Source organism: Macaca nemestrina, chromosome 2, assembly GCF_043159975.1.
Source record: "Macaca nemestrina isolate mMacNem1 chromosome 2, mMacNem.hap1, whole genome shotgun sequence".
NCBI lineage: Eukaryota > Metazoa > Chordata > Mammalia > Primates > Cercopithecidae > Macaca > Macaca nemestrina.
In genome coordinates this window covers 33,451,976-33,465,060 of record NC_092126.1, presented here as the reverse complement: position 1 = coordinate 33,465,060, position 13,085 = coordinate 33,451,976, and the positions used below count along the sequence as shown (strand labels likewise).

The following is a 13,085-nucleotide window of genomic DNA, read 5'->3' as shown; positions in this document are numbered from 1 at the left end:
CCCCAGTGAAATGAACCCAGTACCTCAGTTGGAAATGCAGAAATCACCCGTCTTCTGCCTTGCTCATGCTGGGAGCTGTAGAATGGAGCTGTTCCTATTCAGCCATCTTGGAACCTTCCCCTGCCTTCAGTGTGTTGTAAAATGAGGTATAGTCTGTTATAAAACACAATATAGTTAATGCCTATGGTAATTTTAACATTGATACAGTAATTACACTTCTTATTCTAATTTTGTATTTGACCCAATCATATCTCTTATAGCATTTTGCCTGCTTCAGGGCAGGACCTTGTTTAGGGTCAGATATTACATTTAGTTGTCATATCCTTTTAGCCTCCTTTAATATTTCTACAGCCTTTTTTTCTTTTTGTTATTATCACATTGCCATTTTTTGAAGAATGCCTCCCCCCACTTAATTTTTCAAAATCATTTTTATACTTGTTAGTTTGAATTATTGTAGAATCAAAGGAAGTTGCAAGAATAGTGAGGTATCCTTCACTCAGCTTCCCCAATGATGACATGTTATGACTGTCGTACCATATCAGAATCAGTTGACATAGGTACATTACTGTTAATTAGAGTATAGACCTTATTCCGTTTTCACCAGCTTTTACATGCATTCTGTATGTCACCCGCTCCTTTGTTTTTTGATAGGATGTTTCTCATTTTGAGTTTGTCTAATGTTTCCTCGTGATTAGATTTAGGTTATAACTTAGTAGGAATACTGCATAGATGATGATGGGTTTTCATAGGGTCACATCTTGAAACAAATGATGGTTGTTTGTGATGTTAATTTTAATCATCTGGTCAAAATCTTCCCAAATTTCTCCCCTCTGTAGTTTTCTATTTTTTTAATCCCTTGCAACTAATAAGCAACCTATGGGAAGAAATTTTAAGATGTGCAAATATGCCTGGTGTGGTGGCTCACACTTGTAATCCCAGCCTCCCACACTTGGGAGGCTGAGGTGGGCAGATTCTTGAGCCTGGGAGTTCCAGACCAGCCTGGACAATATGGTAAAACCCTGTCTCTAAAAAAACATGCAAAAAACTTGTTGGGCGTGGTGGTGCATGCCTATAGTCTCAGCTACCCGGGAGGCTGAGGTGGGAGGATTACCTGAGCCCGGGAGGTCCAGGCCACAGTGAACTGTGATCACACCACTGCACTCCGGGCTGGGTGACAGAGTGAGACCTTGTATCAAAAAACAAACAAAAAAAGATGTGCAAATATCCTGCCCATCACTACAGTTTATCCCTTGGCATTTGGCATCCATTGATGATTCTTGCCTGATCGAATTTTTACTATGATGGTTGCAAAAATGATTCTTCCACTGAAACACTTCCTCCACATTCAACAGTAGGACCTCAACATTCTGCTAGACTCAAGGATCCTCTCTTTCGCCCCATTTATTTATTTATTGGTATAGACATTAATTCTTAATTTTTTCAATCGTTTGTATTTATTACCTTAATTATATTGGTGCATCAGTTGTCTCAGATTTGGCCAGTGGTAGAAGGAGCCTTCTCAGGCTGATTCCCGTGTCCTTGTGGCAGTCCTCATTATTATTGTAATTTTTTTTTTAAGCTTGTCTTTACTTTTTGGTATAAGATATTGTACCTACGGTGCCCTAGTGCTCAAACAAGCCATTAAGGAATCCTAATTCTTTTAGTATGTAGTGAATGATATTAGAAGCCTCTGTCTAGTGCTCATTGCTGTTAGATTGTCTTTGACACTTGGCTCTTACAGCTGACAACGCCAGGCGGTATATGTAGTATGCGTGTGTTGTACTCTGCTTTCGTTGGGTGGAGTGTTCTGTTGGTATCTGTTAGATCCAGTTGGTGTTTTTCTCTACTGTTTTTTCCCCATAGCACCAACTTCTAGATTCTATTTTATGTGCCTATGTTCCTCAACTTACAATGGAGTTACATCCCAATAAACTGATTAGAAGTTGAAAATATAAGTAGAAAATGCATTTAATACACCTAACCTATTGAACTTCCCAGCTTACCCTACCTTAAACGTGCTCAGAAACTTACTTACATTAGCTGGTTAATTTTAATTGTATTTTTTGGGTCCTCTGTTTCCTTGTTGCTTATGGTGTTTTTAATAGCTGCTTTTCGAAGTCCTTTATTCTAAAATGTGACACTATACAGAGAGAAATTAACAAATTTATTGAGTGTTTATTATGTGTTAGGAACTTAGTTGCTGGAGATTTTTCAATGAATAAAGTAGAAAAATCCCTTCCTCATGTAACTTGTATTCTAATAGGCATATAGACAAAAAGAAACACAGACTGTCCTGATTTTGTAATGGTTCAGCTTATGATTGTTTGATTTTACCAAAATCAAAAGTGCAAAAGTGATACACATTCAGTTGAAATGTATTTGGAGCACCCATACAATCATGCTGTTTTTCACTTTCAGTTCAATATTAATAAATTATGTGAGAGAAATATCTCACACCTTTATTGTGAAATAGCCTTTGAGTTAGATGTGTTTGCCCACATGTAGGCTAATGTAAGTGTTCTGAGCATGTTTAAGGTAGGCTAAGCTGGAGAATTCAGCAGGTTACATGTATTAAATCCATTTATTTTTCTTTTCTTTTTCTTTTTTTTTTTGGAGACAGAGTCTGGCTCTGTTGCCCAGACTGGAGTGCAGTGGCCCAATCTCTGCTTACTGCAAACTCTGCCTTGCAGGTTCAAGTGATTCTCCTGTTTTAGCCTCCCAAATACCTGGAATTACAAACGTGCACCACCACACCTGGCTATTTTTTGTATTTTTAGTAGAGATAGTGTTTCACTGTGTTGGCCAGGCTGGTCTTGAACTCCTGACCTCAAGTGATCTGCCTGTCTTGGCCTCCCAAAGTGGTGGGATTACAGCCATGAGCCACCATGCAATATTTTTAACTTTTCATTGATTTATTGGGATGTAACCCCGTTGTAGATTGAGCAGCATCTGTACATAAAATATAACCTGGAAGTTGGTGCTATGGGGGAAAAACCGTAAGGAAAGAGAAAAGGGAATGTGTCTGGTGAGGGGTGTGGGGGTAGTTGTGGAAGTGGGGCCTGCAATTTTAAACAGGCAATCAAGAAAGGCCTTACTGCTGAGTGACATTTGAGCACCTGAAGATCTGAAGGAGGTGGAGGTACTTGGGGGAATAGCATTCTAGGTAGAGGGACTAGCAAATGCACAGGCTGTGAGTTGAGGTTATTTAAGGATCTCTTTAGACTTGTTAAATGCCTGTCATGTAATGATTCAGTGAAACTGTGTTGTCCTTTTGGAAATGTGGGTACTTTAAAAATTTCTGGTTTGAAGATTATATAAATGCAAAATGAGAGTTATCTCTCTTTTCCTCTCCCTAATCTTACAGCTACACTTTTTAGCATTTCACATATTATGTTTGTTCACTGCTTTATTTTCTGTCTTCCTTCCTAGAATGAAAGCTTCATGAGGGCAAGGATTTTATCTGCTTTATGTACTACTTGTGCCTAGGGTATAGTGGTCACCTAATAACTTTTTGTTTAATGATGAATAAATGATTTGTCAGATACGACTTTGTAGTAGTAGTTCCTTATGAATTTAATGTCTGTAAGTCCATACTTAAATAAAAGTTTCTTGTTTTATCACTCTATATGTAAATTGTATATATTACATATATACTTTAATTTATTTATTTTTTATTTTATTTTATTTTATTTTATTTTATTTTATTTTATTTTTTTGAGATGGAGTCTCACTCTGTCATCCAGGCTGGAGTGCAGTGGCATGATCTCAGCTCACTGCAGCCTACCTCTACCTACCTCTACTTCCTGGGTTTAAGTGATTCTTGTGCCTCAGCCTCCCAGGTAGCTGGGACCACAGGTGTGTGCCACCATGCCCGGTTAATTTTTGTGTTTTTGGTAGAGATGCTGTTTCATCATGTTGACCAGGCTGGTCTCGAACTCCTGATCTCAGATGATCTGCTGGCCTTGGCCTCCCAAAGTGCTGGAAGTACAGGTGTGAGCCACCATGTCTGGTTTATACATTCATTTAAAATTACAGAACTGGGGAAGTATTTAACTTTTAAGAGGGAGAAAAATTGTATGGCTCTATTTTGACTTTATACTTTAGAAACCAGTGTTCAGGCAATAGACATTTTCCCTGTCAGCTTGATTGTAGTTATATGTTGCATCAGCATTTTAAATTTCATTTACTTTGGGGTTTTTGCATTTTGGGTTTTATGAACTGTCTGAGTTCTCAATCTATATTGCATGATATTTTTCATCTCTTTTCTAACAGAATTATACCTGCTATTTTTCAGGTTGTGTGATAGCTGAGCTTTTTACAGAAGGTGTACCATTATTTGATCTCTCTCAACTTTTGGCTTATAGAAATGGACATTTTTTCCCTGAACAAGTGCTAAATAAAATTGAAGATCGCAGTATCAGAGAATTGGTAACTATGCTACAAATATTTGCCATAAAGTTTTTAATAGGCTCTTGTTCCCACTTTTGCTTTAATCAGATTTCTGGAATGTTGTAAATTTGGAATAAAGCAGTAAAACACCATAGACGAATATAAACAGCCTTTTGTTACTACTTTGTTAGGGCAGAATGTACTGTTTTTTTCCCCTTTAGGCACAGAGCTCATTTGACTTAAAAAAAAAATCTATTTATTATCTATTTTCCCACTATAATTTTCAGTGCGTGTTTTACAGATTTGGAAGGAGGTAAGGTGGTTTCTAGGGGTGGGAGAGGTTGTCCTGGATAGAGCTTGCTAGTAAGAAATGAAGAAGACAGACATTTAAAATGGAGGGAACAGGAAATGTCAACTTGAATATAATACAGCAATGCAGGGCCATTGCATATAGAAGCAAATAGCTTTGTATTAATATATGAAGCTGAGGGCAGCTCTGGAAAGGCAGCTACAGAAGCACAAATTAGTATAGCAGAATGGGCGTGAGGAGTCATGTGGGGGGATCACCTAAGCCACATAGCTACATTACTGTTTGAGGGCATCTTTTCTAAGTCATTTGTAGGGTAACTAATATTGTGGTGATGACTCTGAGTCATGGAAAAGATTGTGGTATATTTAGAATATTATTTAATTAGGTAGGGAGATATATAATACAGGGAGATCTATAATACATTTAAATTTCTCTTAAGTATGTCAAATATTAAAAACTAAGGTGCTTCAGAGGAAGCCAGTTTAGGCCATATTTATTGAACAGTACACTGGATTAGGAGTTGGTGTAATGTTCTGTCTTTGGGTATGGCACATAGTTGTTATGTTGCTTTGGTTAACTTCATGTCTTTGGGCGTACATTTTCTTAACTGCGAAAGAAGTGAATTTGTTTAATCTTTAGGGCCTAATCAAACTAAAAGCAATTCTGACTAGTTAACATTTTCTTTTAGTACATTTGATTCCCCCATGTTCACTACTAGGCTCTTATTTAAAATATAAACAAAGTTCAGATAACTCAATACATTTTGTGATATTTTATTTAAATAATGACTGATACCCTATGAGTGTCCAGGAAAGATTAAACTATGTTCTGTGCATTGAAAAATATTTATTTCCCTATGATACTAGAAAACATAGGATAAATTCAAATGAGGTGTATCATTTCTAGTGTTTGCAGAATTTAACATCTCTTTGACACTATTTGAAAACTTTAAGCCACTGAGTCCCCTATTGATTAGATCCTAGAGCTATACTTAACCCACAGATTCCTTTGCACTTGTGGCAATAAGGTTCTGAACCATAACTCAACCCTGGATATGTAAATGGATTTTAGGGGTTCTGTGATTCCTTCCAGAATTGTATGGGTTTTTTAATGCAGAAATTGTGTGTATACATTTTTCTCTGGAGAAAATCCATTGCTTTCCTCAGATCCTTCATGGTATCTCCTACTCAGAAAAGTTTATAAGAATCTTTGAGTTGTGGACAGCAATATATTAGTCCCTATTTTAAGAAATGGGGAATACTGAGCCATGGTATAACCTCCTGTTTATGTGTCAGGGCCATCTGTAATATATTTGTATATGATTTTTTGCTGCTTTCTAGGATGATGGAGTCACAATCACTTAGCAGTCAGGTTCTGAAAGATCCTTTACATCGTATGTAAATTGCCTTCCATCTGCTTTACTTTTCTATTCTCAAATCTATTTTAATTCCTTTTCTTTCCTTGGTGTAGGTAACTCAGATGATTCACCGTGAGCCAGATAAACGTTTAGAGGCAGAAGATTACTTAAAACAGCAGCGTGGCAATGCCTTTCCTGAAATATTTTACACTTTCCTTCAGCCCTACATGGCCCAGTTTGCCAAGGAAACGTTTCTTTCTGCAGATGAGCGTATTCTGGTTATACGGAAGGATTTGGGCAACATTATTCACAATCTCTGTGGACATGATCTGCCAGAAAAAGCCGAAGGAGAGCCTAAGGAAAATGGGCTGGTTATCTTGGTATCTGTTATAACATCCTGCCTACAGACCCTTAAATACTGTGATTCCAAATTAGCTGCTTTGGAACTTATTCTTCATTTGGCTCCAAGATTAAGTGTTGAAATTCTTTTGGATCGGATTACTCCATATCTTTTGCATTTCAGCAATGACACTGTTCCCAGGGTGAGGGCCGAAGCCTTGAGGACGTTGACCAAAGTTCTTGCTCTCGTCAAAGAGGTTCCTCGTAATGATATCAATATTTATCCGGAATACATTCTGCCAGGCATAGCCCACTTAGCCCAAGATGATGCTACTATCGTTAGACTAGCCTATGCTGGTAAGAGTTTATTGTCCAAATATTAACCACTTAGATAATTTTTAAGTTAATGACTATAATACTGCTTGTTTTTCTGATTTGTTTGAGAATTCCAAGTATGAACTTTGCTCTTTGAACTGTTTGTGTACATTTTGATAATATTTCTAGATACTGTGTTCCTGGGAATCAGTGTTTGTGTGTTCTCTCACTTTTGAAACGATCAGAATTATCAAGTGATGGAATTTTGTGATTTTCTTAGGAATATTACATTCAACTTGGAATAAGACTAATGTTACTAATGTTTACAAGTATGTGCTTCTGATCTAGTGTCTTCAGGCCTTTATGAAGTTTCTCTGATAAATATGGTTATTTGACTGTCAGTTTTAGGATATAACAGTCTATTGCTGCTGAAAAAGATTAATTTTGTTGGATAATTTGATGTTGAAAGAACCTAGCATACTAACTTACTGAAGTTTAAGGTTGTTTTTCCAGTTACTGTGCTGTTTAGGATGTACATCTTCTTTGTGATGAGGTGGGTGTGTTATACACACCTACCTGTTTTGCCTGTAATTCTCACTCAAAATCAGGTGATACAGATTCATATTTCTAGCTCCCCAAATTAATTCTGAGAGCTTATTTCTGCATGAGAAATTCCACTGAATATATGTAATATCGCTGAGTATAAATAATTTATTTCTATAATATAATCTGAAAGAAATCAGGGATTCTGTTTTGAAGTCTTTGTAAATAGTACGTGTGTGGTGATGATATTGTCTTTTTTTTTTTTTTTTTTAAACAAACATAGTTCATTCATTTTATGATTTGTTTGTCATTATTTTAATGAAACATGCGAAAAATGGTCTTTGGACTCTGGTCTTATCTCTAGGCACACCCAAAAAGTGATTGGTGATTGTTAGGTGTTTTTATGTTTCCTCATAGATATATTTTTATTTATGTATATCTTTGCCTATTTATTTATTTATGGTTTCTGTAACCATATAGGTATGAACTTCAGGCTCAGAAATCCGGGATTTCTCTAAGACACATAAAAGTTTATCATTTATAACAAAGCATAGTTGTAACTCACTTGGCAAATATAAATAATTGAACCAGATAAAATCAAATCAAATCAAAGTTTCTCAGTTTTAAAAACAAGCTCTATCTTCTTTACCAGAATTTTATGATCCTACTTTTTGGTGCAGTGTATCTTAATCTGTTCTCAATTGTGTTAAACAGGTCATGTTCTGATGAGGTGCCATATTAACATATTGACACTCAGTTGCTAATAGCTATCACATAAAAATAATAGCTACTGTTTATTGAAAAATCTGCTCTAGGTTGTTGCAAGGGTTAGCTGCAACAACCTTGAGCATTAGATGTTATATTACCTTCATATGACAGGTGAGGAAATTGGGGTTAGGAGAGACTAAATAACGTGACCCAAATGTATTTGGTCTATTTCTCAGTTCTCAGAGCTCCTGTTCTAGACCTTGGTTTTGAAGCAATCCTGCTTTTCTTTGGTCTTCTGGGTCTTTATGGTGAGAGTCCATGATAACCCAGGGTCAGTGCCAGCACCTTGCATTGTCATTTCTTCACGGCCCAGTATGTGATCACCCAGGCTGGAATGCAGTGGGGAGATCATGGCTCACTGCAGCCTTGACTTCCCAGGCTCAAGCCATCCTCCAAATACAGCCCTCCAAACACTATAGGAATGTGCCACCACGCCTGGCTAATTTGTGGTCTTTTAAAATAGAGCCAGTGTATTTGAATGTGTATGGTTAAATATAATTAAAATATATGTGTCAGTAATTATAAAAGTTTAAAATCATTTATTTCTTTACAGTATTTTTAAAATATCATAGATGCTGGTACAGATTTGTGTAAAGTGAACTTCCAAGTGTGCTGTGGTTTATGGGGAAATAAGCATAGATCTACTCACACTTTAGAGGTACCCAGGAAAGTAAGAGACTTTTCCTAATAAAAATTTGCTCATTAAAGTGGGGATACTCATCTAGAATTTTTGGCATATTATCAGGATATGGCCCAGAGTTTTTCCATCTCTGGGGTGAGCAGGCGTTATAGGGTATTAACATCTTGCTTACTTAGAGGTAAATTTTTATTCTATTCAGAGCATTGTTGAACCTGGCAGGGGTGGGGAGTAGGACCCCAGGATGAAGGGAATAATTGTATTTGATTGACTCAAAGATCTCAACTGCCATAAGGTACATTTCGATTTCAGAGATGTTGGAAAGTAAGGAAAAAGTAAGGTTATTTTAAGTTTAAGGTAGTTAAACTATGTTCAGTGCTGTTCACTGCTAAGAAGGAAAAGAGTACAGTCTTTGACCAGTTATGGTCATATGTTAAGAAACACATATGTTAAGTGGGAGGCAAGGTAAGAGAAGAAAGTATAAGTGAAGAGCAGATACAATTGATAGTAAATGTGACAGCAGAAATTAGAAGTAGTTATTTTGCAGCAGTGAGGAGTATCAGTCTTTGTAGGTCATCAGAAAGGGAAAGGAGAAGATATAGACAGCTGTAGTAATGTGGCAAACAGTCTGCCACTTTGGTTCACTAAGAACTTGAGTATCACTTGTAAAGCAGTCTAACAGTGGTTTCTCTTTGAGGCAGTTGTGACTCTTCATTTGTGTGTGAAGAAACGGAGCCTCAGATTGCTTAAATGGCCAAGTTAGTAAGTGGCAAGGTTGAGATTTGAACCCAGGTCTGTCTGATTCCAAAGCTTAGCTTGATCTGTTATTTTAATGTGGATGTTTCTTTGTTAGTCTAATAAATATCTCTCACTTGTCAAGGATAGTGTTTGAAGGGTAAGTCCCTGCAGAGAATTAGGCTTTTTTTTTGTCCTCAGTAAATGGGGTATTAGATTGTTTTTGTATTATTATTTTTTAAAGCTGTGTTTCGTTAATAAGACTGGCAGTTTGGAGATAGTTATAGATTATGAACTGGGTTACTAAAATCTGATTAGGTTAAATGCTAAATTGAAAAGTTCTGCTTTTCCCATAGGCTTATGATTATTTATGTATAAAGACAGGGAGGAAAAGTTACAAGCTTTACAGAGAGTTAAGACTGTAATTATAAATTTCTTCCTTTTTATTTTATAGAAAACATAGCTCTGCTGGCAGAAACAGCTTTGAGATTCCTGGAATTAGTACAGTTAAAAAATCTTAATATGGAAAATGACCCCAATAATGAAGAAATAGATGAAGTTACACATCCAAATGGAAATTATGACACAGGTTGTATAATTTTCTCTTCCAGATTTCCTGTTGTTTAGAATGAATTGCTGATGCTAACTTGTAAAACTATCATTTGTAGTTTTCATGTAAGGTGAAGGAATACCAGATATATATATATATATTAAATAGGAAGAGTCCCTGGTGTCTATTTATTCTCTCTATCCTCATATACTGGTACCTTACTCGAAAACAATCAGCTTGTCACCGTGGATGCTAAATTCAATTGTTTGTCAGCCAGAATTGATTTGTGTGAACAGTAAAGCTGGCTGAATTATGTAATTCTCATAAAAGAAGAAAAAATTAGAAACCTCATAGCTAAAGAAGCTAAACCCTTTCCCCTTATGTGAGTATATTCTGAGTATCCTCAATCATAAATTGTTTTTATTTCATACTGATTGTGATTTACATTTCAAAACCGTAAAGGAGCAGATGTGATGATGGTAAACTTATTGAAGTCAAAGTCCTTGTCTTAGGTTTCTTTGCATTATACAACTCTACAGATTTTTACTTAATGTTTGTTGAGTAAAAGATTTAGAAGTAAAGTAATAGGTGTAATTTTCTCCAAGATACTTCTAGCTCTGAAAAATTAGAGAAATCTAGTTTTTTAGAATTTTATGCTACAAACAGCTACAATTGCTGTTACTTGTTAGAATGGCACCATTTTTAGACAACATGTATTATCTAGAGTTGAATACAGTGGAATAATTTTGAAGTTTCAGGAGGATGTGTCAGGAAATCCTAGCCTTTTTTTGTGGAATTACTTGGAAAATAATATTTTCCTATAACCATGTAATTGGACCTATTTCGATAATAAAGTTAAATGTTAAAATTTTGGGGGAGGGAATCTAAAGTTTTTCTTAATGTGAGCGTATAGTTTTGCATGTCAGACCAGTTAACTTTTTCCTTGACAGGAGTAGCTGGACCAAGAGTGGCCTCTGTCTTCTGTTTATTCAGATAATTGTTAAAGATTAGCTCTGTATAAGGCAATCAGGAGCCTGCCCTAAGCACTAGAGCATGGCGGTGAATCAGGTAGAAATGATCCTTGCTCTTGAGCTTACATTTTAGTAAAAAGAAGACAGGCAACTAAGTAAATAAATAAGTGAGAAAAAGTGAGGGTGAGTAAGAGATAAGGCCAGAGAAGATGACAGTGGCCAGATGAAGTAAAGCCTCGACAGAACTTGCAGTGCGTTTTCTGGCTTTCTAAAATAAACTGACCTTTAAAAACACTTTCTAAAAGGATTGCTCAGTACCGTCATATTATATCCTGATCCTATCCAGTATTTTCAGGTCCTTGATTAACTGGGATCTTACTGGGGCCATGTGATTTCCTTTCTGATGCTTCTCTATAATTTTCCCCTTGAGCTCATAAATGAAACTATTTAATTAGTGAGATAGTAACTATGCTTGTGGCATCTGCTTGTTAGGATCTTCTTCACTTTATATTTCAGTTTCCTATCCTTCAGAGCTTTGAATAATGGAAAAAATTGGCGATTAAAGACTTCGGTGGCTTCTGTAATCAGTCTCTCTGATGAGTAAGAGAGAAGACTGGGACTATCTGTATGGGGGAAAATTGGCCTTTTCTTAACTATTTCTTTCTTTCTTTCTTTTTTTTTTTTTTTTTTTTTTTAGAGCTCCAAGCCTTACATGAAATGGTCCAGCAGAAAGTTGTTACTTTGCTAAGTGATCCTGAAAATATTGTAAAACAAACCTTGATGGAAAATGGAATAACACGGCTGTGTGTATTCTTTGGACGTCAGAAAGCCAATGATGTTTTGTTGTCCCACATGATTACTTTCCTAAATGATAAGAATGATTGGCATCTACGTGGAGCATTTTTTGATAGTATAGTTGGTATGTTTTTTGCTTTTAAATTCATTTAAGATTTTTAATCATCCTCTCAAATACTTCCATGCAATCTGAAGGATAGATACTACCAAATTTCATTAATAATCAAATGAATTCCTAGTATTTCTGTTTTCATGCAGCTTTTGGATGATGTAAGTATTTTAGCTTGGTAAAATCAAGGGTTGGTAAATCAACCTGTGTTACATCCGTATGAAGGAATACCATGTGGTCATTAAAAACTATATTTAGACAGAATAATGACCTGGAAAGTACCGTGAGGTATGTTAAAGTGACATAAGTAGGTTGTAAATCCTCTTAAAGTATGGTTGCTGTTGTGTAAAGGTAACAATAACAGGAATCATATATGTTTATAAACATGTTAATAAAAGTGAACACGCATCACCTTTAGAATCAGAAAATAACAGTTAAAATATAATCGTGGTTGAAAATCAATGTAGTTGGAAAGAATTAAGTTAAAGGCTTTGCTTTGTGTAACTGAAAATTTTTGAAAATTTAAGCAGCATTTTTTTTTTTTTTTTTTGCTGTTCTTTCATTTTACCATTCTTGATTTTTAGATATATCTAAAATCAGATATCTTATGTTTTATATGCATGGCTTCTATTACATTTGGATTCAGAATTAGAAGTAAATGAAGTGGACAGTATTTTGCATGAGTTAAGTCATGTTTGATACAGGATTTAATATTTTTCTCTTTTAAATAATAACAGATCCCCTTTTCCCTGAATGTACTGATCTTTTCAGTTTAAGATTTGGCCAATTATGAAATATATGCTAAATTCATATTGTTATGATTATCCAATACCCCCATTATATAATTTCTCACATGGTTGTAATAGTTTATCTGTTAACCCAAAAAGTTTAAAGACTATTCTGCACAATAGAAAGCTTGACTGGTATCCAAACTTTCTTGTGAGGTAGCAGGAAGCTGTAAGACTTAAAGTTTTGGTTCCCAACAGTCTAGGAAAGGTTCGCTGTTTTGATTTTTGTTTTCTAAAAAAATAAAATGCAAGAAACCTATGTGGCAACAGGATTGATATTTCTACAAATACTCTCATATGTTTTGGAGGAAAGGGTACTTTCTACTTTGAAAAACTTTGAAATTCCCTGTTTTTCTTGCTTTGTTATTTTTGGAAATTACTGTACCTGTTTTTTTTCTTTTCAGACATCTTTTGTTTCTTATTTTTAGATTAATTTATAGATGCATCTCAGCCTTCCATCTAGGACTTCATCTAACTCA

At 35.6% G+C, this 13,085-nt stretch overlaps 1 protein-coding gene across 2 annotated transcripts in view; it reads left to right on the top strand.

The window, feature by feature from the left end:
- Window positions 1–13,085, top strand: part of LOC105490395 (phosphoinositide-3-kinase regulatory subunit 4) — a 73,725-nt gene that overhangs the window by 9,066 nt on the left and 51,574 nt on the right. For both annotated transcript variants that reach the window (XM_011755942.2, XM_011755943.2), the window contains exons 3-6: window positions 4,295–4,428; window positions 6,170–6,752; window positions 9,848–9,982; window positions 11,612–11,833. In XM_011755942.2, the coding sequence (XP_011754244.2) occupies window positions 4,295–4,428; window positions 6,170–6,752; window positions 9,848–9,982; window positions 11,612–11,833 (1,074 nt within the window). The remainder of the gene's footprint in view (window positions 1–4,294; window positions 4,429–6,169; window positions 6,753–9,847; window positions 9,983–11,611; window positions 11,834–13,085) is intronic.